General features: G+C 43.1%; 3 protein-coding genes and 2 non-coding genes across 8 annotated transcripts in view; 1 reads left to right on the forward strand and 4 right to left on the reverse strand.

Moving 5' to 3' along the window:
- 5-HT2B (5-hydroxytryptamine (serotonin) receptor 2B) overlaps positions 1–6080 on the forward strand; it is a 51792-nt gene extending 45712 nt beyond the window's left edge. For 2 of the 3 annotated variants that reach the window (NM_001275444.2, NM_141549.4), the window contains exon 7: positions 1776–3761. In NM_001275444.2, the coding sequence (NP_001262373.1) occupies positions 1776–3234 (1459 nt within the window). In that variant the 3' untranslated portion in view covers positions 3235–3761. Of the gene's footprint in view, positions 1–1775 lie in introns of all 3 variants that reach the window. The other variant, NM_001300309.1, reaches the window with a different exon arrangement.
- Positions 6081–10403: 4323 nt separating this feature from the next.
- Positions 10404–11962, reverse strand: Or85e (Odorant receptor 85e; the record flags this gene model as incomplete). Its single annotated transcript, NM_001275445.1, is given in 2 exon segments — positions 10404–11019; positions 11175–11962. Coding segments are annotated over 2 exon segments (1404 nt in total), but the record flags the coding sequence as incomplete, so codon positions are not given.
- A 6454-nt stretch (positions 11963–18416) lies between these two features.
- tRNA:Tyr-GTA-1-4 (transfer RNA:Tyrosine-GTA 1-4) lies at positions 18417–18509 on the reverse strand. Its single transcript has 2 exons — positions 18473–18509; positions 18417–18452 (listed from the first exon to the last, which is right to left on the reverse strand). It is a non-coding gene; the product is annotated as a tRNA-Tyr (tRNA).
- A 275-nt stretch (positions 18510–18784) lies between these two features.
- tRNA:Tyr-GTA-1-5 (transfer RNA:Tyrosine-GTA 1-5) lies at positions 18785–18877 on the reverse strand. Its single transcript has 2 exons — positions 18841–18877; positions 18785–18820 (listed from the first exon to the last, which is right to left on the reverse strand). It is a non-coding gene; the product is annotated as a tRNA-Tyr (tRNA).
- Positions 18878–19153: 276 nt separating this feature from the next.
- On the reverse strand, positions 19154–21734 carry Cyp313b1 (Cytochrome P450 313b1). 2 transcript variants are annotated; one of them, NM_001300310.1, is made up of 8 exons: positions 21694–21734; positions 21301–21579; positions 20856–21245; positions 20732–20801; positions 20553–20679; positions 20310–20489; positions 19645–20259; positions 19154–19589 (listed from the first exon to the last, which is right to left on the reverse strand). In NM_001300310.1, exons 2-7 carry the CDS (start codon positions 21452–21454, stop codon positions 19672–19674), a joined length of 1509 nt encoding a protein of 502 aa, NP_001287239.1. In that variant the 5' UTR covers positions 21455–21579; positions 21694–21734; the 3' UTR covers positions 19154–19589; positions 19645–19671. The 2 variants fall into 2 exon arrangements, with proteins under 2 accessions (NP_001287239.1, NP_649807.1); NM_141550.3 differs by lacking the exon at positions 21694–21734 and having other exon boundaries at positions 21301–21542.
- Between the last annotated feature and the right edge of the window lie 339 nt (positions 21735–22073).

Here is a 22073-nt window from a genome sequence, read left to right on the forward strand (position 1 = left end):
GCACTCAACCCAATTCGATATTGTACACGCATTTTATTTTGATTTAATTGGTTATCATATTTAGTCTGCAAAATCCATCCAATAAAAGCATGAATTTTTCACTGCAACTGCGAACATTGATATCTTGAATCCCCCGTTCGATTTTAAGCTTGAATAAAAGGCAGCTCAACTTGCGAAATGACTGCACATTTTATCTCGCTCATATTTTTCCCATTTAACCAATCCCTTATGCATGTTTATATCATATATCATTGTGACTGTGCGCCTTTCAGCCAAATGCTTGGTATTGGGTATTGGGAGCACTATGTGCCACATTGTTTGACAGTTGAACGAATTTGCACAATCAATAAAATGGATTTGGCTTTGGCTCCGGCTTCCTATTGTCCGCAATGGATGGGATGCCACTTGGCATAAAGGACGAAAAGAAACGGGACGAGGTCAAAGTCGAGTGGTTTTTAATTGTTGCACAATTTGCCGTCTCATGCGGCAAAGTTGACAAATGATGCTGGCGATATTCTAATTTTTGAACTTGGCTGGGAGACTTAAAATCAGCTCAACACTTCGCCACATAAGAGTATATATTATATGTATGTGTATGCGAAGGCGGTATCCTGCGATGTCCTGATGAGCTTGGCAGCTGTTTAATTCCTTTGTGAGGGGGAAACAATAACAAAGTTGGCATCAGCTCGGCTTTGTTTCACTTGCATAATGAGTAGCTGGCCCCAAATACCACCTCCCCACTCCCCCATTGCTTAGCCCTGTTCCAACGCATCTCAATTTATGCGCACGTCTCGTGCAAACAAATCAAAAACGCGAAGGATGCATAATGAGCTGACATCCTTATCCTGCGTCTTGGCAGCACCGAGCATCCCGATCCCTGTCCTCCCTGCAGCCACCACCACTTGGCCTTCTGTCTGCTAACGCCTTCATTAGCAGCTAACCACGCCCCCAACGCCACCGCCCCACACCGTCTTGGCCAAATAAAGTTGGCGCGCATTTGCATGCAGGGCAAAACGGGCGGCAGGACAGAAAACCGCAAAGGCAGCTCGCAAATTTATGCGCTTTATTAAAATGAATGCAAAATGAGGCGGTACAGAAAAAAAATCGATGTACAATATGTTTATATATAACTTTAAATTAAAGCTACACATATGAGCTAAGTATTTCTGCAATTAATAATATAAAATTAAAAAAAAAAAAATCCCGCCAGTAAAGTACAGTAAGCCGAACTAACATACCAAATATAATATAGTAAATAATAATGCAAGAATTTTTCAAGTGTACCACAAACAACGGAGCAAGAAAAAATGTTAGAAGGCGGTAAACCACAAAGAGCAAACACAAAAAATGTTGCCTACTTCCCGGCAAAACAGGTGAAAGAAACGAGCTGACCACAAAGCGTGCTGGCTTTTGTTCAATTGCCGTTAGCGAGTGTTCACTGCATTGTTTTAGGCACCTCACCTTCGAATAGAGTTTTGCCAATTGGCTGCGCAATTTTAATTAAAAATGTACGACGCCGAAGGGGAGAAGGTGAAAGAAAATGGCTCGGCATTGGGTACTAAATCAATAAATCGGTGGGGTATGACATAGACATATTTTATATATTTTCATTATTAAAACCACATGGTTCCTTTTGTTCTAGTCTGCTTTAATTTGATTCAGGAAAATCGTTTAATAGACCACTTTTTTAAAATGAAATGAAAATAATCATTTAAGGACTTTGACTGTAGTATGTCATTATATTTATTTAATCAGTAAAGTTCTTTTCCTTTCAGGACTCTTTCACAGCTTTCCCAACGATTGCGAGCGTATAAAAAGCGACGAAGAGCTTCGTCAGCTGTTCCTGGACGTGAGAAACGTGCCGGGCATGAGGACGCAGACGAGGATGTGGAAACGCCCACGTCAACGCTGCGCCGCCACAAGCGCCATAACAGTCTGCCCAAGAACGCACTCTATCCGCGACACACCACTGTACAGGAGAGCCTCGATGACGACGACGACGAGGAGGAGGAGAGCGCGCAACAGAAGGATCAGCAGACGAAGTCGAAGATCTGCCACTCGGACACTGAGCTAGATCCTCCGCAGAAGGCGAAGCAGTGCCACATAGCCGGGCAGAATCATCAGTCGGACTACCTGCAGCTGCCCTCGGTTTGCACTTGTCCGTATTTTGGGGACAGACCGCTCCAGAATTGTGTGAAATCGGCGGAGGTGAAGATTATTTCGTCCGCCTTCCGAGTGACCACCACCACGACGGCGGTGAGCAGTTCGCCCAGCGAGATGGAGCTACTCATGTGCAGTAGTGGCAATAAAAAGTCATTGACCTCCAGTGTGAGTGCCGGCATAACAGGTGGACCGGCAGGAGCGGCTCCAGCCACAGTTGGCTCCACCCTCAGTCCACACTCTGCTCACAATCAGGGCAGCTCGCTGACAGTTCAGAGCGATGGTAGTGGGTACTTGGCTGCTCCGGGAACTCCTTGTCCTGGCCGACGAAAGTTGAGCATCTCAAAGACCGCCTCGGTGGTCACGTGGGATTCAAGTCGTCATCGTCGGCGGGGCAGCAGTTTTGGCGGAGTGCGAACATCCCTGCTGTTGACGCCCACCAAAACAGCGACCACCTCCAACTCATCCACACCGTTGAGAAGATCGGCCACCTTGAGGAGTCACCAGAATATGAACTACCAGGGAGCGGGCGAATGTGGTGGCAAGACCAGGACGACAACATCCTCACCCTGCATGTTGCAGCGTCAGCAGACGGTGCGATCTCATCACTCGCGGAACTCCAGCGTGATCTCCAGAAACTCCTCGCGCCACGGCAGGATCATCAGGCTGGAGCAGAAGGCCACCAAGGTGCTGGGAGTGGTGTTCTTTACGTTCGTAATCCTCTGGTCGCCATTCTTCGTCCTCAATCTCCTGCCCACGGTGTGCGCGGAGTGCGAGGAACGAATTAGCCACTGGGTCTTCGACGTGGTCACCTGGCTGGGCTACGCTAGCTCCATGGTGAACCCCATCTTCTACACCATCTTCAACAAGGTGTTCCGGCAGGCGTTCAAGAAGGTCCTGCTGTGCCGCTATTCGAGCACGAGTGCCTGGCGACCGAGCAGATAACAGACGCCCGTTAAACCGGGCAAACTGAAGACGAATACCCACAAGTGCGCCAGTGTGGATTTTCAGGATTCCACTGCTCCGGTGCGGGGCGTTCTGAAAAGAAGTGTGGCAGTGGCAAGTGACATATAAATACGGCAAAGGCCGGTCATTTCGCCTGCGGTCCACCGCACAACGTGTCGTATACGCAATCTCGAAAGGACGATAATGCCCACCCGCACTCCACACCACGCACTCCGCACTGCTCACACGTGTGTCCTTGGGGCTTAAATTCTTATGTGCCTCTAATTAATTTCAAATTCAATTTGCATGCCATTGAAAACACATGTCCCAGGCGTAAGAAGTGGGGCCAAGTGAATTAGATATTGAAGTGGAGTCGGATCCCCGCAGGATTGCCAAGGGTCGGGGATTAAACTAGCCACAGACAACAGCATAACGAGCATGCTACTCACCCCTGGTGGTTCCTTCCATTTCCCTCAGCTCTCAGCAAACGGTGAAGATGCACTTAATTGCGGAATGTTTGCTTTCGAGCAACGTAATACCGGCAAACACATTTACTTTATAGCAACGCTCTTCAGTTATCGACAAAGTTCTGGCTCACCGAAAGTTCATGTCAATCTGTTGATATTTGATAGCATTTTCCGCGAAATTCCTTTTAGATTCACTACGTACTCGAAAATAAACTTGAAAATTCACGTAAATTTAAAGATTGTATATATAAAGTTCAACTTTTGAAATTCTTAAAAATAAAGCGCCAATGTCGCTTCGCAAACTTCGATCGATAAACGCTATTTGGTTTGGCATTTGGCAATTATGCATTAAATTTATGGCAAATTCACTGCCCGCCAATGCACAAAGAATTTCATCGGTATCCATTAAAGAAACCGACACGTACACAAATCCACGGCAATTTGTGACTTTTGTTGTTTGTTTGTGTGGTTGGACCGGCAGATTGCTATTTTTATTTGAAAAGTTCATTCATTTTGTTTTATTTCTGTGGCCAAATGAAAAATTTCAGCTGGTCACGTAAGAATTTGACGGTCAGGATGTGAATGGAGAATCCGGTGGCCAGAAGGCAGCCAGAAGCCTGCTGGCCAAATCGAATACCAAGTCGGAGCAGCTGGCTGAAGGACATCAAACAACAACAAGGGGCCAACTGTAATAACGAAAGCCGGATGAAAGTTTCGAATGTGCTGCCAAGTTTTAAAGTCCCAGATGAGCGGTACACTTTCGGATGGTTTGGGTTGTGGCAAATGATAGGTAATGACGCCATTAGTGGCAGCCACTCAAAGACCCTGTCTCGATGACACCTCACAAAAACAGCCGCCAAAATTTGTACCATTTTTGCTGACAAATTTGTAGCACCCCCCACCCTCAGAAACTTCGCACAGCAGGCGGCTGTGAAAATGCTGAGAACAGACATAAGGAAACCCCCGTGGCACTTGGAAATTTATAGCAATTTTATCGCCGGCGGAAATATTTTTTCCACTTCATTGAATCCTTGGCAGGAGCAAGGATCGCGGCCCAGTCTCAAAGTGTCGCACTCGGGGAACTTCATTGAACTTTAATGGCAGGCCGTCGGGCAAACAACAATGCCAGGCCGTCAGAGACACCCGATGGACCTGGTTGTAGCCCAACTTCCGTTTCCTCTATCACCTCGCCTTCCGCTGATTCTGCAACATATGCTCGTTTGGGGGGCAAGAAAATAAAAAAACTAACTGAGAGAGCAGCAACATTACAGTGGCCCAAATACCTGGGCAAAGTTTTTGCAACTCATTTTAGGACCGCAAAATGCAAGAGTGTAAATAGTCAGCTATTAGGAACTTTGTTCGGGTTACCCTTTGCTAATACGATTCTTCAATTTTAGAACTCTTTTTACCTTTCAAAGTGATTTCCCTAACAAACACATTACGTGAAAATCTTCGTTTAGGGGTTTTGAAATCATATCAACTATTTTCCTCTGACCACTACAAAAAGTTTTGTTCAACTTTATTGGTCTGATTAAAAAGTTAAAGAGCTCTTGTTGTTACTAAACGGCAAAAATCATACACAATAGACAAGTTTTGATAGTAGAAAATACTCAACACATGACATCAAACATTTGTCTGAAGCACATAAGACCCAGAAGAACTTCACAATAGTATAAGTTCTAAACGAATTTAAAACAAACTCACACAGCACAGTAAATATAACTTGTATTCGATGTTTTGAAAGCTAGCTATAAATTAAGACGATACTGTAAACTGTAAATTGTAGATTGATTTATCACTGATTTAATGAGATAAATCAGAAAAGGGGAGCATTGTGACAAAACGCTTTTACCAGTAGTTATAAGGAGTGGCGTTTAGCAGATGCCAACTCTGGACCTAAACTGATCTATCGAATAAGTAACTCTTGTAAATACTTCAACCAACAACAACAATAACACCCTTGGGGCAATCAAGTTGTGTATTAGTATTTGTGTTTAGTCTAAGGATCGAATGATTGAAGTAGAAGAAAAACCCGTCAAGCCATGCCCTGATTAGATTAGATTGTAGTGTAGCTTGATGGGGATGTTTTGTGATTTGTCGACAGATGGAACATGTACACGTATTGTATAACTAACTATCAAAACACCTCCAACAGGACAATGGAAAGCCGAGAGCATTTTTTGATTATTATTCAAACCTACGGTTTCCACAGAGCGAAACTTTCGAATTTGTAAAGGAATTTAGAAAAACAAATCCGACACCAAGCTCAAGTTGCTTGCTTGTTTTACACGGATATTTAACAATAAGAAGCTGAACTAATCAAAATTGCTTTCACTGATAACAAAAAAAAAAAAAAACATATATTAATAAGAAATCAAAATAGCCCGAAATGACATATCCCCATGTATAAGTGTGTATTTTAGCGAATCCTTCCTAATCTAAGTCAAAGACACTAAAACGTAGATAAAGAAATATGTGAAACATATTAGCTTTAATGTTTTATGATTTGTACAAATGTTTTCTGATTGTATTCGGTTTGTATTAAATGTGCATTACATAAATTGCCCGCCACTGCGTTTTATATCCGGAAAATGCTCTCTGCAAAATGTATGAATTATAAATGGTAATGATGATTGGGCTGCCAGGCAATCCATTGAAGCCACGATGTGATGGTGGAAAATGTATCTCAATGGAGCGCTAATATGCAAACCATAAAGCCATATGGAATTCCACTTAATTAAGTAGCAAATTGCCTTGAAATCAGAATTGATTTCGCTACTATATATATATTTCATTTCAAAAGTTCTTTGAATTGAAAACATTTGAAAGAAATGTTTGAAAGAAATGTGCAAATTAATGGTAGGTATATAAACATTTGTTGTCTGAAGTATTCAAATGGCAACTGTGCATTTGTTAACCATTTTCCAAGAACCATTCCCGTAATTGGTAGTGATCCAGGTCTTGATGCGTCATTATAAAGGGTGAAACAAAAATAGAATATTTTCCATCGACAGCCTGATGGCACATCTGCAATTCAAACTTAATTTCTGTTGCCCACGTTGTGTCCACACAAACAATATTGCGTATACGACCAGTTGGACTGCGTGGACCGCATTCATTTGCAGTGTGGGCGGCACATAAAAGACAAGCCAAACAGAAACGAGCTTGGTGCATTATTCTCACAAGTTCAACGATAAAACGATAATTATGCCCGGCCACTTGACAAATTAATGCACGCTAATGCGGCACAAATTTTGTACTTCAAGAGGCCGTTGAATTTTGCGAAATGCGCAGCGAAAATCCCCCACACAAAGTAGCAGGTCTAAACGGGGGGGAAAAAATCCCGTAAAAAGCGAGCAAAGTCAAAATTGCGACTACTCAGCGTCTGTTAATTTTATTTGCAGCTTTAAGGGCTCGTAAAGTAGAGCAGAAAAGAGCGTAGAGGCCGTTTAATGGATTCCCTTCGGCCCTTCTCTACTCTTCAAGCTGGCTAAAAAATGAAAAAAAAAAGGGAAAAAGGTCCCCTGCACTTGAGAAAAAGTTACCATAATAAACGGTTTTTGTGCGAAGCGACAACGCCGCCAACTTGAAATTTCTGGCCAAGTGCGCCTGCGGGTAGGCAGCGAAAAAAAACAGCATGGAAAGCATTCCCAAAACTCTGAAGCACTTGCATACGCTTCCAATCTGCATGCATATGTGTGCGAGCTCAAAGGTGCGGGTGATAATAGTTCTTTTTTTTCCCCAAATATTTGCAATTGCAAAAGCGGTTTTTACGAAAAGCGGGCTGGGGCTGTTGCTGCACTTAAGTCTGCGGGCCTACAACCAAGCGGCGAGCGGAAAAACCCATTCACATTCTGTTTGTTCATTGGTCGCACATATCAGCGAAACAACAAAGGCAAGTGAAGCAGTAGTTGGTGTTTAAATATTTTTGTTTGCCGTATAAAAAACACTACTAAATCGCAGTTGAACGACTTGCTAATACCCTGCTAAATGGCATAAATGTTAAGATATATACTTGCTTTCGGTAAGAAATTTGAAGTTAATAGACATAGAAGAAGTAGAGAGGTTGAGATAAATACACTCAAAAATTACAAATGTCAAATACTACAGCACCCTCAACTGGAAAATATGTTTCTCGTTTTGCATTAGCAGCAGGAGAACCTCAAATCAGCTTTAGCATTCCACCTGGCTTTGAGTGGCAAGTCTGATTGTGTAACAGGATTTCGCAGTCCTTATGTTCAATTGCCAACAAATTGTGTGTAGTTTCTGGCGAACTGCAGGGTATGAAAGGCCTCAGTTGCTGCAGATTCCCATTTACCATTGGCTTTCTACCAAATGGACATGCAATCCTATACATATATATATATATATATTAAATCTATATATATTAAATCGCAGCTGGGAAAATCATGCCACCTGCCATGAAAACTGTATACATTGATTGCATTGATTTATGGCCCAGATGCTGCTCCATGTCGCTTGTTGCGCACTTTATGGCCATTTCGATTGGCTCTTTGCATCAGCAAAAAAGGCTGAATTGCAATGCCGTTCCTTTTGCCAAGTGCCGTGCCATTCTGCAACATTTTAAAGCCGCTTTGCGGCAAAAAGCCATCCACAGGCCCACAAGAGCCAACTCACAAGGACTATAGTCACATTATGTCGAATCCCAATCAAATGGCAAGGCGCTGACAATAGGCGGATGATTTCGAAAGAGGCTAAAAGACGCATTACACTGTTCTTGATGTTCAACATTTTGGTTATATTGAGAACGTGATTAAGTATAAAAGGCCAGTTTTAGCCATTTCCATGGCAATACTGACGGCCTATTTCCTGCAACTATTTATATTCGATAATTTAACCAATTTAAATTTGTTTTTTTCAGACCCACAATAAGGCTGGGAGAAAATGTGCATTCAGCTAATTGAAAGCCAGCATCTGAGTGTGCGTGACAAATTTCCGAGCCTGTAAAGAAGCCGTTAACAAGGATATCCACTCACCAACGGCAATCCTTAATGGGAAATTATGGGTGACTTTGTTTTGTTTCGCTCTGCGTGAGTGTGTGCCTTTCGGTTAGGTCCTTTTGTCCCGTCCACAGGCGAATGGCCGTTGGCTGAATCGTTTGCAATTTATGTGACAGCATCAGCCACACACACACACAAAACCCTATTTACCTTTATGTTTGCCGTCTGACATTGCGTATGCGACATGTTGCACAATCCGAAGGCAATTGGGCTCTGAATTTCACAATTACTCGCCCAGCTGCGGACAACATGCAAATGTAATATGAAGTAATAATGAAATTAGCAAACAACGGACGAGCTCTTTGACATCAGCAGGGCTGTCCTGATTAGATTACCTCTACCCATAATGATGTTGATGTAATGGCATTTTGGCAGGTGCCTGATGGGTCCTTGCTGGTCCTTACTAAGGTGTGAATTGAATCGGAGCTCATTGGATCACAGCTCAGGCTGGCATTTATAATGACTTCAAATAATTGCATTTTCCTGCCTAATAGCTAATGTTTCCTCACAAATTCATTTAAATTGATGTGTTGAAAGTGAATGGTTTATCTAAAGGAAGTTTGCAGCGTAACCATCGTAGATTTTTATTAATTTTAAGCTGGTCATTAGACTGTCTTGAAATCAAAATATCCTCGGCAGCTGTCGTTGGTTTCCTCGAGCATAGATTGGAATTTTGTGCTGGCGATAATATTGATTGCTTTCAATTAAAATACCGCCAGCTGACTGCCGAAAAAGTTGACACGGCATGCCTTTGTGTTAATTTAATTTCAGGATACCTACTACTTCAAAGTTGTCGACTGCGGGGCCAAAGTGCCGGGATATTGACAGCAATGCCTGCGGCTAGATCCTGTCAATTCTATGCGGGCATCTACACAGTTTTCGTTGGCCCAATGCCAGTTCGCTGACACGACGACAGCCAGGATGCGAGTGGAAATTCTTTTTTCATTCAACAACTCAACTTTAATTCACTTAGTTGGAGCTTGGGCTTAAAATCAAATTAGTTTTTAACACACACTTCGAAGTTTTTTATGTGCAGCTAATGGGTCAAACGAAATTAAAGACCATTAACGTGCGCCTTTAAATCCTTTTCAATTTACACGCTGGGAATGTAAGCCCTTTGGCACACTTTTTATGAATAAATAAAATAAATTGTAGAGCTCAACTGGATTTTTTAATGGAAATAATTAAAGGGCATTTTACTTCATCACTGAAGTATTTGTGTTTGGTCAACTTTAATTAAAATTGTTACATTTTTAATAATTTACGTAATGGGAAATATAATTTTTTCCAATATTGAAATTAATGAATTCCTTTGATTAGCATTTTAATGAGCCACCAAGTGAGATGCCAGCTAGAGAGATCCTTGCTGATACCTCCAATGGTTCCAGATGGCTGGACTTATCCGGGCAATCATTGCGCAAGCTTATGTCTCCATTTATGGACTTTGGGCGATGGGCGATGCAAATGCTCCTGCCATTGAATGCATTATTTTTCCAGCTAATACCATGGAGACCGGCCACTTGGGCAGTGTGCGTGACCTTGGTCCTGCGCTACCGATGCCCTGTCGTGCTGCCCGTTGCCATGGCATCGAGTGGCATTTGTGGTGGAAATATGGCAGGACATTTGTCTGTGGACCAGGAAAGCTCAACTTTGCAGTGCGCTTATCAAATATCGTGTAATATAAATGTCCTGCTACGGCTACGGCAGACACGCATAAAGGTAGTTAGCATGGAGAGGAAGCGGAAGTGGAGAAAGTGAAAGGCATTTCCGCTGACGAAACCGAACCGAGCGAATCGAGCACAAAAAGCACAATACAAAGCGAACAAAAAGGTAATCATCTAAGCGCGATGGGTGCCCAAAGTAGGCGGCAAAAACTGAAACAAATGAGTCTCTATAAATACACACGTAGCAATGCCCACCCATTCACATTCACATTCGCATTCACACACCTTATGCATCGTTACTTTGGCGTGCTACATACTACATTATGGGCGTGCTTCCACCACGCACCCCTCCAAAAGGCGTCGCCAGATCGAATACTATGCCGACTGAGGAGTTCGCCACAATAGGTGAACATTAGGAGCTCGAAGATGGTCAGTCCCAAGTACTGTAGCTGGTTGACAATCCGCAGGACCTCTCGAGTACCCGAAACGCCCACAAAGACCAGCAGGCAAAGCTGAAAGGTGATCTGCAGTGACTTGACCAGACAATATGGACTGAATAGATTCTCCAACTCCTGTGAGCAGTGCAGAATGAAGCGATGCAAGCGAATGCATTCCACCAAGGCGTTGTGAAACGCATTTCCTTGGTCAGGACATTTTCGTCCTGCCGACAATCTCAGCAGATCCGTCGGATGCTCCTGGAGCAAAACGTACTGATTTAATTCCCTCTTCGAGTCCCCCAGCAGCAACTCCTCTTGCAGCGAACTAAAATAAAAAGTCATTAGTATTAACGAATTAAAACTTAAAATATAAAAAACAAAGAATAAAAGTTGAATTGATTTAAAGTTGTAACACGAAAACAAAATAAGTTGCAAGAACGGAAAGTTTTTGAATTGAATTTCTGTGGAACAGATACCAACCTCAGGCCATTTACAGACTCCCCGCCCAGCAACTTGGTATGGGCATCCAGGTTCTTCAGGCTGCAGTAGAGCACATCGAATTGTCCCAGGAGTAGCAGGCTCAGGGTGACAAACAGTGATCCCCCGAATCCAAAGGTCATGCCCACCATGATCTGACCGAAAAGTTGTGTAGCATAGACCGCCGTATATGTGCCGGGACCCAGGGCGTCGAAGGGATACCAACATTGGAGCGGCAGCATCCGGATGCCCAGCATCAGTGGCGAAACGCCCCAGGAAATCACGCCCAGCAGGCAGGACATTATCCACACCACCGTGAAGTTTCTGGACATCCTAAAGGCCGCATGGCTACTCACAAAGGTCACCCCGGCCAGCGAATGATGGCGATACTCCCGGTTCATGTGCTCCATGTAGGCCAAGAGGCGCCGGGAGCGCAGGCACCAGTAGATGGTGCCGTAGCCCGTGAAAAAGTATATTATGGTCATGGTGAGGGCATCCGTTATGGCCTGCAGCTCCCCCGTCGGCAGGACATCCAGTGTGGTTTTCGTGAACAGGACACCCAAATGCAGGGAGGTGAAAATCACCATGGAACAATAGGCTTTGGGCAGCACTTTACCAATCATTTCCAGCCGCTTTGGCCACCATTTGGGTAACCGCGGCGATGGCTTCGTGCCATTCGCCAACTGGAGTCCCATTAGCAGACGGAAGAGATTCGATTCCCTAGCCGGATCCAGGCTAATATCATACCTGATGTCCGCATCGACGTTGCCGTGGAACTGAAGACTGGCCATCGACTGGATTTCGGCTGCCTAATCGAGCTGCTTATGGACTCCTACGGTCTTTTGGGGCTCCTATTTAAGGGACCATGATTTTATGCATTAATGAGTTTTTAAAAGTTTTCCCCCGCCGAGTAGGGAAAGGTGTCTGACTGGGCGTGGCTTATAATTAACTGACTAAATGCCTAATTGCTTCTGAAAGGCAAGGTTGGCGAATATTTCGAAATATATAGCTCAATTTAATCACGAAGTGGCATTATAAATTATAATTTATAATGAGTTCAAGGATATACCAGAAATTGAAGTTTTATCTGTGTCTGTTTATGCAAATAAACAATCAGGTGAATTAACATACACACAATATATATTTTGAAACGTATTATGTTTGCTCTAGCACACAAATAAATTAAGAATTTTTCTTGGCAGAAATGAAGTTTATACTCATAACTATTTAGAAACATTAGTACTAACATTCATCTTTTAAAAAATCCCTCGCAATGTGCGTCATTTCACTCATTTTCCTAATAGATGACATGCTGGATTATCCATTTAATACAAATACTAACCCCTTTTGTACATTGTTTCTACCATTATTGAAAAACTGAAACCACAGGCAATTTGACTTGTATACATATGCGTTGTTATTTCCATTGAGCTATCCTTTCCTACGCATTTTTTGCATTGCAGACATGCGGAATAGCGGATAACGTCAAACTTGACCTTCGTGACAGAAATTTCCTTAAATATAATTGCCGCGCAATTTGCATTTATTGAATATGAACGTGAAAATCCATATAGTTGGCATTACTAACGCCTAATTGCCAACAGACCTTCGTGGCATGCCACTTTCCGCATTCGAGAATCGACATTGGGGAATCAAGAAAGGAAACGGGTGAAATGGCTCATAGAAAATGCTAATTGCCAAGTGAACTTTGCACACCTTGCAGGTGGCAAAAAGCAAACCATATGCTAGCGTGTCGTGATCATGTAAATTAGCTCTGCCGTCAAGCCATTTAATTAGCCCCCAGCGACACGCAATTAATTCAACAAAATATTTAGCGAGCGGTTAAGGTTGAAGTTGACAAGTGTATTTGCAGCTTTTGACCAACCATGCCCATGCTCGATGCCCATCCTTCTTGGCCAATACAAATGCGAACTAATTTAATTCCCTGCGGACTCCTGTTTTTATTTCCACAAAATTGTTACACACTGTTGGCATAATGGTTGTCGGTCCGAAATGGTCATCGGTTTTGCAGGCCTGCGGGTTTTTGTTTTATGACTTAGTTATCTCTGCTTCTTGGCAGCTAGTTGGCCAAATTGTTGTCGGTCCGCAAATGGCGAAACTTTAGAGCTCCTTCGTCCTGCGGCTCCTGGCCAATGCGTTTTATGTGTATGTCGATTTCATTATATATGCACCATTTTCTTTATTTTCCAACCTGTCTACGGGTTCTCACGCATGTCGGAGAGTTGTGTAAGTCGAGTGAATTTCACCTGCTGTGATTTATTCAATCAACCTGTGCGACATCCTCGAGCTCACGAGCTGCCTTTATTATTTAGACATCTTTGTTGTCTCTGCCGAAGCGCCTTATGCGAGTTTAATGCCACTCGTAGGGCTTCGCAAACTTGGCTGCCACATTTAATCTGCATAATTTTTATGAAAATTACAACGCAAAACTCGGTACGAAGACAGCGAATAAGATACAATTTTACTCATAGAAAAAGAGAATTACTTTTAGGATGTTCAACAATCTTCGTGGCGCTTTAATTGCCGTCACACGCGGCGTATGCTTAATAAAAAATGGCGTATGCTTAATAAAAATGTTCATTTCTGTGCTTAAAGCTTTTTGGGTGTAGCAATTTATTGCTTGTTGCATTCAGCGTTAAATGTTTTTATAAATATTTATTACATTTTTAATTTCGGTATTTATTCAACCTATTTATTTAACTGCTTACATTTCACTCTAAATATAAAACAAATAGCCGTTTACCCAAATGTGTTTGTGTTTTAATACATAATCTGAGTTAAAAAAAAAACACTTGTAAGACAATAAATCAACTTTTGAATATCAACGATTCATATCGGATTTTTTACTCATTTGTGTCAAAAATTGATTGAAATAGTTGGCAGCAAATCTCTTTCAGTTTTTTAAGCCTTCCTTTTCTGCACACATACCCAATTTTAAATTCGTTTATTTTGGTCATTTCATATGCCCGTAATCCCGTGATAAAATACAATTAACAAAAAAAGGATCCACTCATTTCGCTTTTTGGAGGCACCTGGCGGTATGCACAGTTTTTAATTAAATGTCGCAACGTACATATATGAAAATAAAATATATTCCCCACCACCTGAAAAAATATTTTTAGAGCTTTGCGCCAACTGCCCCGCCACCCAACCCACGTCCCCTGAATTCCAAATTCCGAGGATCTGGCTGCAATTCCATTGTGCAGCAAACTTTTTAATTAATTGCGCTGGCCAATTTTTCGGCGGGCACCAAAAGCTGTAATTGCAATTGAGTGTTACACAGAGCAGATGACCGGATAGTAGAGTGGACCACACGGACATCGCTAATTTGCTGCCACCAGACGAGCGGGAGGGAATGCGCGGAAGGAGCGAAAAGCGCGGAACCGGCAGGTCAATCAGTTGGCCATTCGGATGGGTGGCCACTCGCCCAGTTGGCCAGGTACTAAAGGTTCTCCAGTCACGCGCTCCGCTCGCCTCATGTTTGCTAATTTATGCGGCACTGCAGCCGCAGGGCAACAGTCAACAGCGAGCGGTAAAAGTTTACCAACTGGCGTGGAACAAGAAGAAATGGTTAATCCGCGTCAAGCCGGTACTTATGATACCCTTTTCCGAGATTTATCCACTGCATATGACACTTTGTGCACAAGGTTTCCTACATTTTCATTTTTTTTCTTAAAGATTTACTAGTGAAATTCACCATGAGGTTTACTAATGAGTATGAAAATATTATATAGCGCTTTAAGATCCACTTTAATTCAACAGGTATCCATGTGACTTGAACGTTAGACTCTTAGGAAGGGAAAAAAGAGCGACACTGATGGCAAAGCGGAAAATGAAATGGAAATGAGAAGTGGAAAATGGGAAATGGGTAACAGGAACAGGATCGGAAAAGGTCTGGCTGCTGGCAACGCCTGTCATTGTTTTTGCTACTCTTGTTCGCGTTTCAAACTTTGCTCCCGCTCCCCCCGATACTCACGCCCACATTCATTACACATTGATGGCCAAGAGGTCCGACCGTTGTGCCACCAAGCCACCCAACCCAACCAATCCTGCCCAGGAACTACGCCCACTCCTCATCCGCTTTACAGTCGAATGTTGCCTTTTATTTCCTTCGAAGGCTGCACAAAACAATTTGTCAAACAACAAGCGAAAAACTTTCTTCACTCCGGGGAGGTTAAGGTTCAACACATTTCCACTTTTATGAGCGCCAGTTAACCCCACACAGCACGAACCATTTTGAATTGATAGAAAAACTTTTAGTTACACTCCAGCCAGTTTCCATAATTCATTTCATTTGAATTCGGTACAACTTATGGCTAGAATTTGCATAAAGTCATAAATTTGAAGACTAGAAAAATTGTAAAAAACATATATGCGTATGTATGTTTTATGACAATTTGTAATATATTTTAAATATATGAGTTTATTTTATACCCTGGCCAGCAATGGGTTAAGCTTTGTGAAGTCTGTTTCCAGAGGTGAATGGCAATTCACCAGATTCCTTAAACTTTTGGTTAAGTTGGCAACTGATACGATGAACACAAACTGCCGGAGTCCAAATGCTCAACTCGAATAGCTGACATCCCTCGGAGGCCTGACTTAGAATTCGCCCAGTTTGTTAGGTCGTTTTGTTCACCAATTTCGTGCTGGCTGGCAAAAAAGAAAGTTTCTAATGCAATTTTGTTAAATATTTTTGCACTGATTTCGTTTGGCACCCCAGCTCCGACTAACAACCCTCCCGCCGCCCGGCAATAGTTAGGCATCCCAAAGAGCAATCAAAATGTCCCAACTATAAGCTGTGATGGCGGCAGGCTATACTTTTATTTTGAGGCAAGTGAAAACTAAACTTTTCGACCTGCCAAATTGAGTTTGCAAGTTGCAAACTGTCTCAACTGGCAGGCCACACATATGAGGCTAATTCAATTTGAGGTAAGTGCTGGCACTTTCCCCTTTACAACCACCCCCCCCTCCCATCAAAGGACATCGGAACTACAATAACAATTAGCATTAACACATTGATGAGGTGCCACCCCAAGGACGATGCCACCCCCTCCCTCCCCCTTTGCGGTTTGTTAGCCTAGTCAATGTGGCCGGGATTTGCTTTGGCGCGTGTCTCGTAAACGAGAGTAAACTTAATTACAGCCAGGATCTGCAGCAGCAGCGGCGGCTGCTTGTTAATGCGGTTTTTGGGCTACATACATACATACGTATGTGTTTGGTTTATTAGTTACGCCTGCCGGCGCGTTAACAAATGTCTTACTGTAATTAACGCCCACGGCCAGGCAAACAAAAGGCGTCGAAACACACGCGACTAGAAGGCGCTGCATTAACAGAACTCAGCCAAGTGTTACCTGCTTTCAACGGTTCAACGGAAATCGGGCCTAAATTCTCTGCAAGTGTCAAAGGGGAATTACAATTAATTGTGTATGACTAAAACGCAAAAGCATTAAATCCAAACAGGCACAACTAAGCCGTAAGTTTTTCGAATGCAAATAAACATAAGGTTGCGAATAAAGCCCTTTTTAACTAAGAAAATTCGTATTTATTATGACAAAATCAGCGACTAATATAACATAGTTTTATGTGCACATTGTAAAAATATAATTGTAAAAATATATCACTAGAAATCTTCATTTATACACCACTGGGTTATGGTACCAAACCAACGAGATCTGAAAGTGAAAAGTAAAAACTATTCGCAGTAACTCAGTGGCTCTTTCCGGCTAATCAGGCTTTGATGGAATAAGAAATCGTATTTTCGAATAAATTCAATTCAATTCAATTCAATTAGAGCACGGAACATGTGCTCATTAAAATCTGATTTCGTATGCAGGCGAACAAAGCCGCCAGTCTGCAAATGAAGGAATCATGTGACGTGGAAAGCGGAGACCTTGACTGCAGCTAGCTGGCCAACAGGTGACCAGGTGACCAGGTAAACATGGAATAGTAGACAGCCAAGCTGTGGCCAGTCTAGGTTTTCGGGCACCTGCCTGCCCTAATATTCAATTAATCACATTATGCAGGCTGTCGACTCGGATTAGCAAAAACGTTGGCCATGTCCCCAGTGAAACGCAGTAATCAACCGAATCCGAAACCAAATCCGAATACCCGAATCCAAAGTCCCGGCTTGTTATACAAATAACTGGTGGGCAGTCAATTACGGCGACTGGCCAAGGAAATCCAACTAAATATTTTATTATGAGCCAGCGTTTGTCTTGATTATGCGCCAAGTTGCTGGAGGGGAGCGCAACTAATTGAAAACTTGCCAAAGTTTTTCTCATTAATAATAAGCCAGAACGACCGGAGCCACTGGCGACTATTTGCTTACGGCGCGGAGCGGCTCCTCGCCCTCATCCTGCCCCCATCCAGTCATTTTGATTTGTTGTAAATGATTTAATTACTTATTGCAAGGCGCTGTGAAAGCTATTATTAAGTTGGATGCCCGCCAGGCCGCACTAAACACGCGTATTAGATTAATGTTGTGATTACACAGCCATGCCCATCGGCAGATACTTTTCCAAATGGCAAGTGGGTGTGATGGGAAATCCACTATTTTCCTTAAGTGTTACAAAGTATTGAGTTTTCTGATAGCGAATATTCCCTCCGAATGAGTCAAACAATGTTTTGCCAAAATGAAACTATAAATTTACCCAAAATATCTTAAGTACATAAATTTCGAGATTCTAGTTGTCTTTAGTAATAGACTTCTATTATTTTGCCCATAGGTGTCTGGAACACAGCACTCCATCTCTAGCTGTATTTTGAAGCGTTAACGAGTCGCAATCGCTTATTGCATACTTTTCAGCTTCCGTCGAGGGGCTGCCCCCTCCTCATTCTGTATTCCGCAGGATTTACGTTGGCAAGGACGCAGCTCCTGCTATTGAATTATGCATATTTCGTTGCAGGCAGTGGAGCTTGAAGTGAAATGGTGTCTGGAGGCAGGCTGCCCAGACAGCAATCTATTCGTTTGTCGTGAGTCGGTGGTGGCGAGGGAAAACGTTAGCGGCGGGATGGGCGGCAAATAGAATTATTACCTCGCAAAGTGTTGATAAATTGTATTTGCAACAAGTCAATGATTAAGTAATTTAATACGACAACAACTACGAACCCAGCTGACCAGCAGCTTATATTTCCACTCGACTTTCGCATCACACTTTCATAATGGGCACTTTCACTTTTAAAACGTGCCTAAATTCAATAAAAAAAATATAACTGAAAAAAAAATCCTTCGAGCCGGATTTGAACCAGCGACCTATGGATTTCTATTGCTTGTTTGCCAACTACAGTCCACCGCTCTACCAACTGAGCTATCGAAGGTTGGTGGGGGGCTTAGTTGGGGGGATTCATTTGCTTTCGCACTCATACTCATTCACTCGCACTCGTTCGAACAAATTTCGTGGTCAGCTAAATTTGCTTATCAGCTCCCCAAATCTGGTTTTTGGGGAGCATTTGGTTTTTACAATAATGAGACGCACCTACGATTAAAATAGTTGCTAACTTAAATTAAATACATATTTTATTTCGTTTAATGGTATCCATTCGTTTTTAAAGTAATTACTAAATTTAAAAAAAAAATTAAAAATAACAAAAAATCCTTCGAGCCGGATTTGAACCAGCGACCTATGGATTTCTATTGCTTGTTTTCCAACTACAGTCCACCGCTCTACCAACTGAGCTATCGAAGGTTTGAATCTCGGGTGGCCAATGTAAGTTTTGTACATATGTGCGAGCGAGAGAAATGTCTGAAGAAACCACTTCGATCTCAACTAATGACGTAATATCTTGATAAGCAACAAGTTTATAAATAAGGCGCACCACAACCGGGAATTAATTTAATTGGATCAGTAAATTACTTTATCTTTGTGTAATTTTTTAATGTACTTCTAAAGAAATGCTTTTTAATCCGTTAAAATCCCGTTTTCATCAATTTTTGCCACACATTTTAGAAAGATTGTATATTTCTGACTTGCTTTAACTCTTTTTAAAGCTTTGAATGATATTTAATGTCTTAATGAAACCAACAAACGCTAACAATACCCTTAAAGGGGAATTTCTCCATAAAGAAATGTGATAGTTTTTCAATTGAGTAATGAAAAGCGATGAATTGGCAGGTCGGCTCCACCACCTTCAAATTCACCTCCTCAATTTCATCGGGTGCAAGAACTTTGACCAGCCCTCAACTGCGAGAGATAGCCCAGTTGCAGCAGCCAATCTTCGAAGGAATTTAATCAATTATGTTCCGTATACGCAACGTGTGCTGCAAAGTTGTGGGTGAGCTGGAACAAGTGCAAACTGAAATCCATTATAGCCATTTGCAAGCTGGCAATTTGCGCAAGGAAAGAGGGGCTGGTCATCGTTAACGAGGTCAACAGCAAAAGATGAAACAAACTCAATTTCCTACGATGGGAAAATGCAACAAAAATGGCACTTTTAATTGAAAAATTACACCAACCGGTTGTGGGGCATATGACCCTTTCAGTTATCTCCGCTCCACGCGGCACAGCGGGTAATCCTTAAGCTTCAGGGAGATATTACCCTTGACCAGCAGCTCCTCCAAGCGGGCCTCCGTGCTGATTCGATAGCTGCGAAAGATCCTGGCCAGCAGCAATTTCATCAGCATTTGGGCATATCGGTAGCCTATGCACATGCGCAATCCCTTGGTGAAGGGAACGAAGGCGAAGGCGTGCCTCTGAGGCGAATCCAATCCGAAATGCGCATCCGGATTGTAGGTACGCGAAAGTGGTCCCCACACCCGTTCATCCCGCTGCATGTTGTAGATATCGATGCCGATCTGAGTGCCACGCGGAATAAGGAACTCCCCGTCGCCGCGCTTCAGCTGGATGTCCTGATCCGCTGATCGCAGCACCATGGGCACCGGAGCAAACAGCCGCATGGCCTCGTTGATCACCATTTCGGTGTACTCGAGTCGTTGGAGCTGCTCCAAGTTTATGTCGCCAGACGGCGGCAGCTCTGTGACCAGTTCCTTGTGCAGCTTCTCCTGGTAGCAGGGATGCATTGCCAGGCAGAGGATGGTAAAGTACAATGCCGTCGATGTGGTCTCGAAAGTCTGTGAAATGAGTCATGGTACAATATCTTCACTGGATGTTTGAAACCTACCGCTGCAATGGTCACATTCGCCTCATCCCTCACATCCTGCCAACTCAGCTGACCGCGCTCCACATGCTCCCTCACCTGCTCAATGAAAATGGCTTTGGACTTGCCCCTCATCTCCATTTCGGATCGCTGCTGATCCGGATTGGAATTGGCGGCCACTACCGAGACTATGGGTTCGAGAAGCTGTCGGAAGATGGAGCTCACCATTTTTAGTGGGTGCAACTTTGATCGGATCCAGTAGCTTACCTGTTCTATAAACCCAAACAGTATGCCGACGACCTTTTGCTGCAGGCGGAAAAGTCCGGAACGACGATATATTAAGTCAGGATAGAGCCACGGCGATAGCATTCGTTTTACACACACTTCGGTCAAGCTAAAGGCAAATGTTATTAACCATTATTAAATGCCTGAGCATTTGAACTAACCCATTATAAGCTTTAAATATGCATAAAGATCCATCGTGCTGGAAGTTCATTTTCTTGCCCATCGTTGTCTCTGCAAGTAATTCCTATGAAATATAGGCGATTGAGGACCTATGTAAATACCTACGGCAAGCTGCTTCCAAAACGATTTTCTTAAGGATTTGGTAGATTTCCAGCCGCTTACCGTGCTGCACACCCTCGAGCTCCAGCTTCTGCAGAAGGACCTCTGCTTCGGCATTGAAAATGGGCAGGAAGTTGCTGAGAATCTGGCGACCAAAGGCGGGATTAATGAGGCGACGATGTTTGTGCCAACGTGGCGAACTAGACGTAAACAGTCCGTCACCAATGGCCGAGCTCATGAACCGATAGAAATCGCCCTTATTGGTGCAGTGCGTCGAGTTCAATATCTGCTCCACGCTGTGCGGATCGTTGATGTAGAGGAAACAACTGGTGCCCATCCAGGAGATGAAAGGCGCTTTAAACTGTCGCGACAGACCATCCATGTACTGCAAAAACGCTGGTAAAAATGCCCAATTAACCATAGCCTCTCACAAATCCTGTCCAGCTCTTACTCTCCGGGTTCATCATTTGTAAGCCCATGCCTATTAGTGGCCAGCCAATGGGTCCGCGCAACTGCCATGCGACTTTATAATACCTTCGCCGGCTCCACAGGAAGTATAACCAAGCCAAAAGCAGCCAGCCGCTTAAAATGATGCTGGCCAGCATGTCGATGAACCTGGCCGACTGGCGGACGACCCACGAATCCGTACTCCAAAATTTAATTGCTCCACGCACAACGTTCGACGGCAGACTGAGCTACGGATTTCGAGCTTTAAGATCCATTCAGGTTTCTATATGCATGTACGAAACAAAGTCACGATTGTCAATTAATATGCAAAATAGAAGAAGAAAAAAACGTAAGCCATACTAATTGACAGATTTTATGGAATTATCAGAGAACCCACCTTAAAAAACAACCTTTTCGATTGGCTTTTCGAACTGAACTCATCTGCTTTTCCTGCTCGCCGCCTCGTATTCTGCCAAAAGTCGGTCAAAAAAGGGAGGTTTGTACCTGTGTACACCTATGTTTGTCTAGCTGCGGATTACGCATTTGCGGCTTTAATGACTCACTTTCCATGCTAGCCGTGTTGTGGGTCGATTCTCGTTTGGGTGGCGATTTTTATTCACGTCGCGTGCCTTTCAAAATTATGCCAGCCAATAATATTGTGCATCGGGTAAAAGATAAAAAGATACTCAAATACTCTTACTGGTAAAAAAAAAAAAATTTTTAAAAAAGCCAACAATGAGCGTAAATAAAATATGTTTTTGGAATGTGAGAAATATT

The sequence above is a fragment of the Drosophila melanogaster genome, chromosome 3R, assembly GCF_000001215.4.
Source record: "Drosophila melanogaster chromosome 3R".
In the NCBI taxonomy this organism is placed as follows: Eukaryota; Metazoa; Arthropoda; class Insecta; order Diptera; family Drosophilidae; genus Drosophila; species Drosophila melanogaster.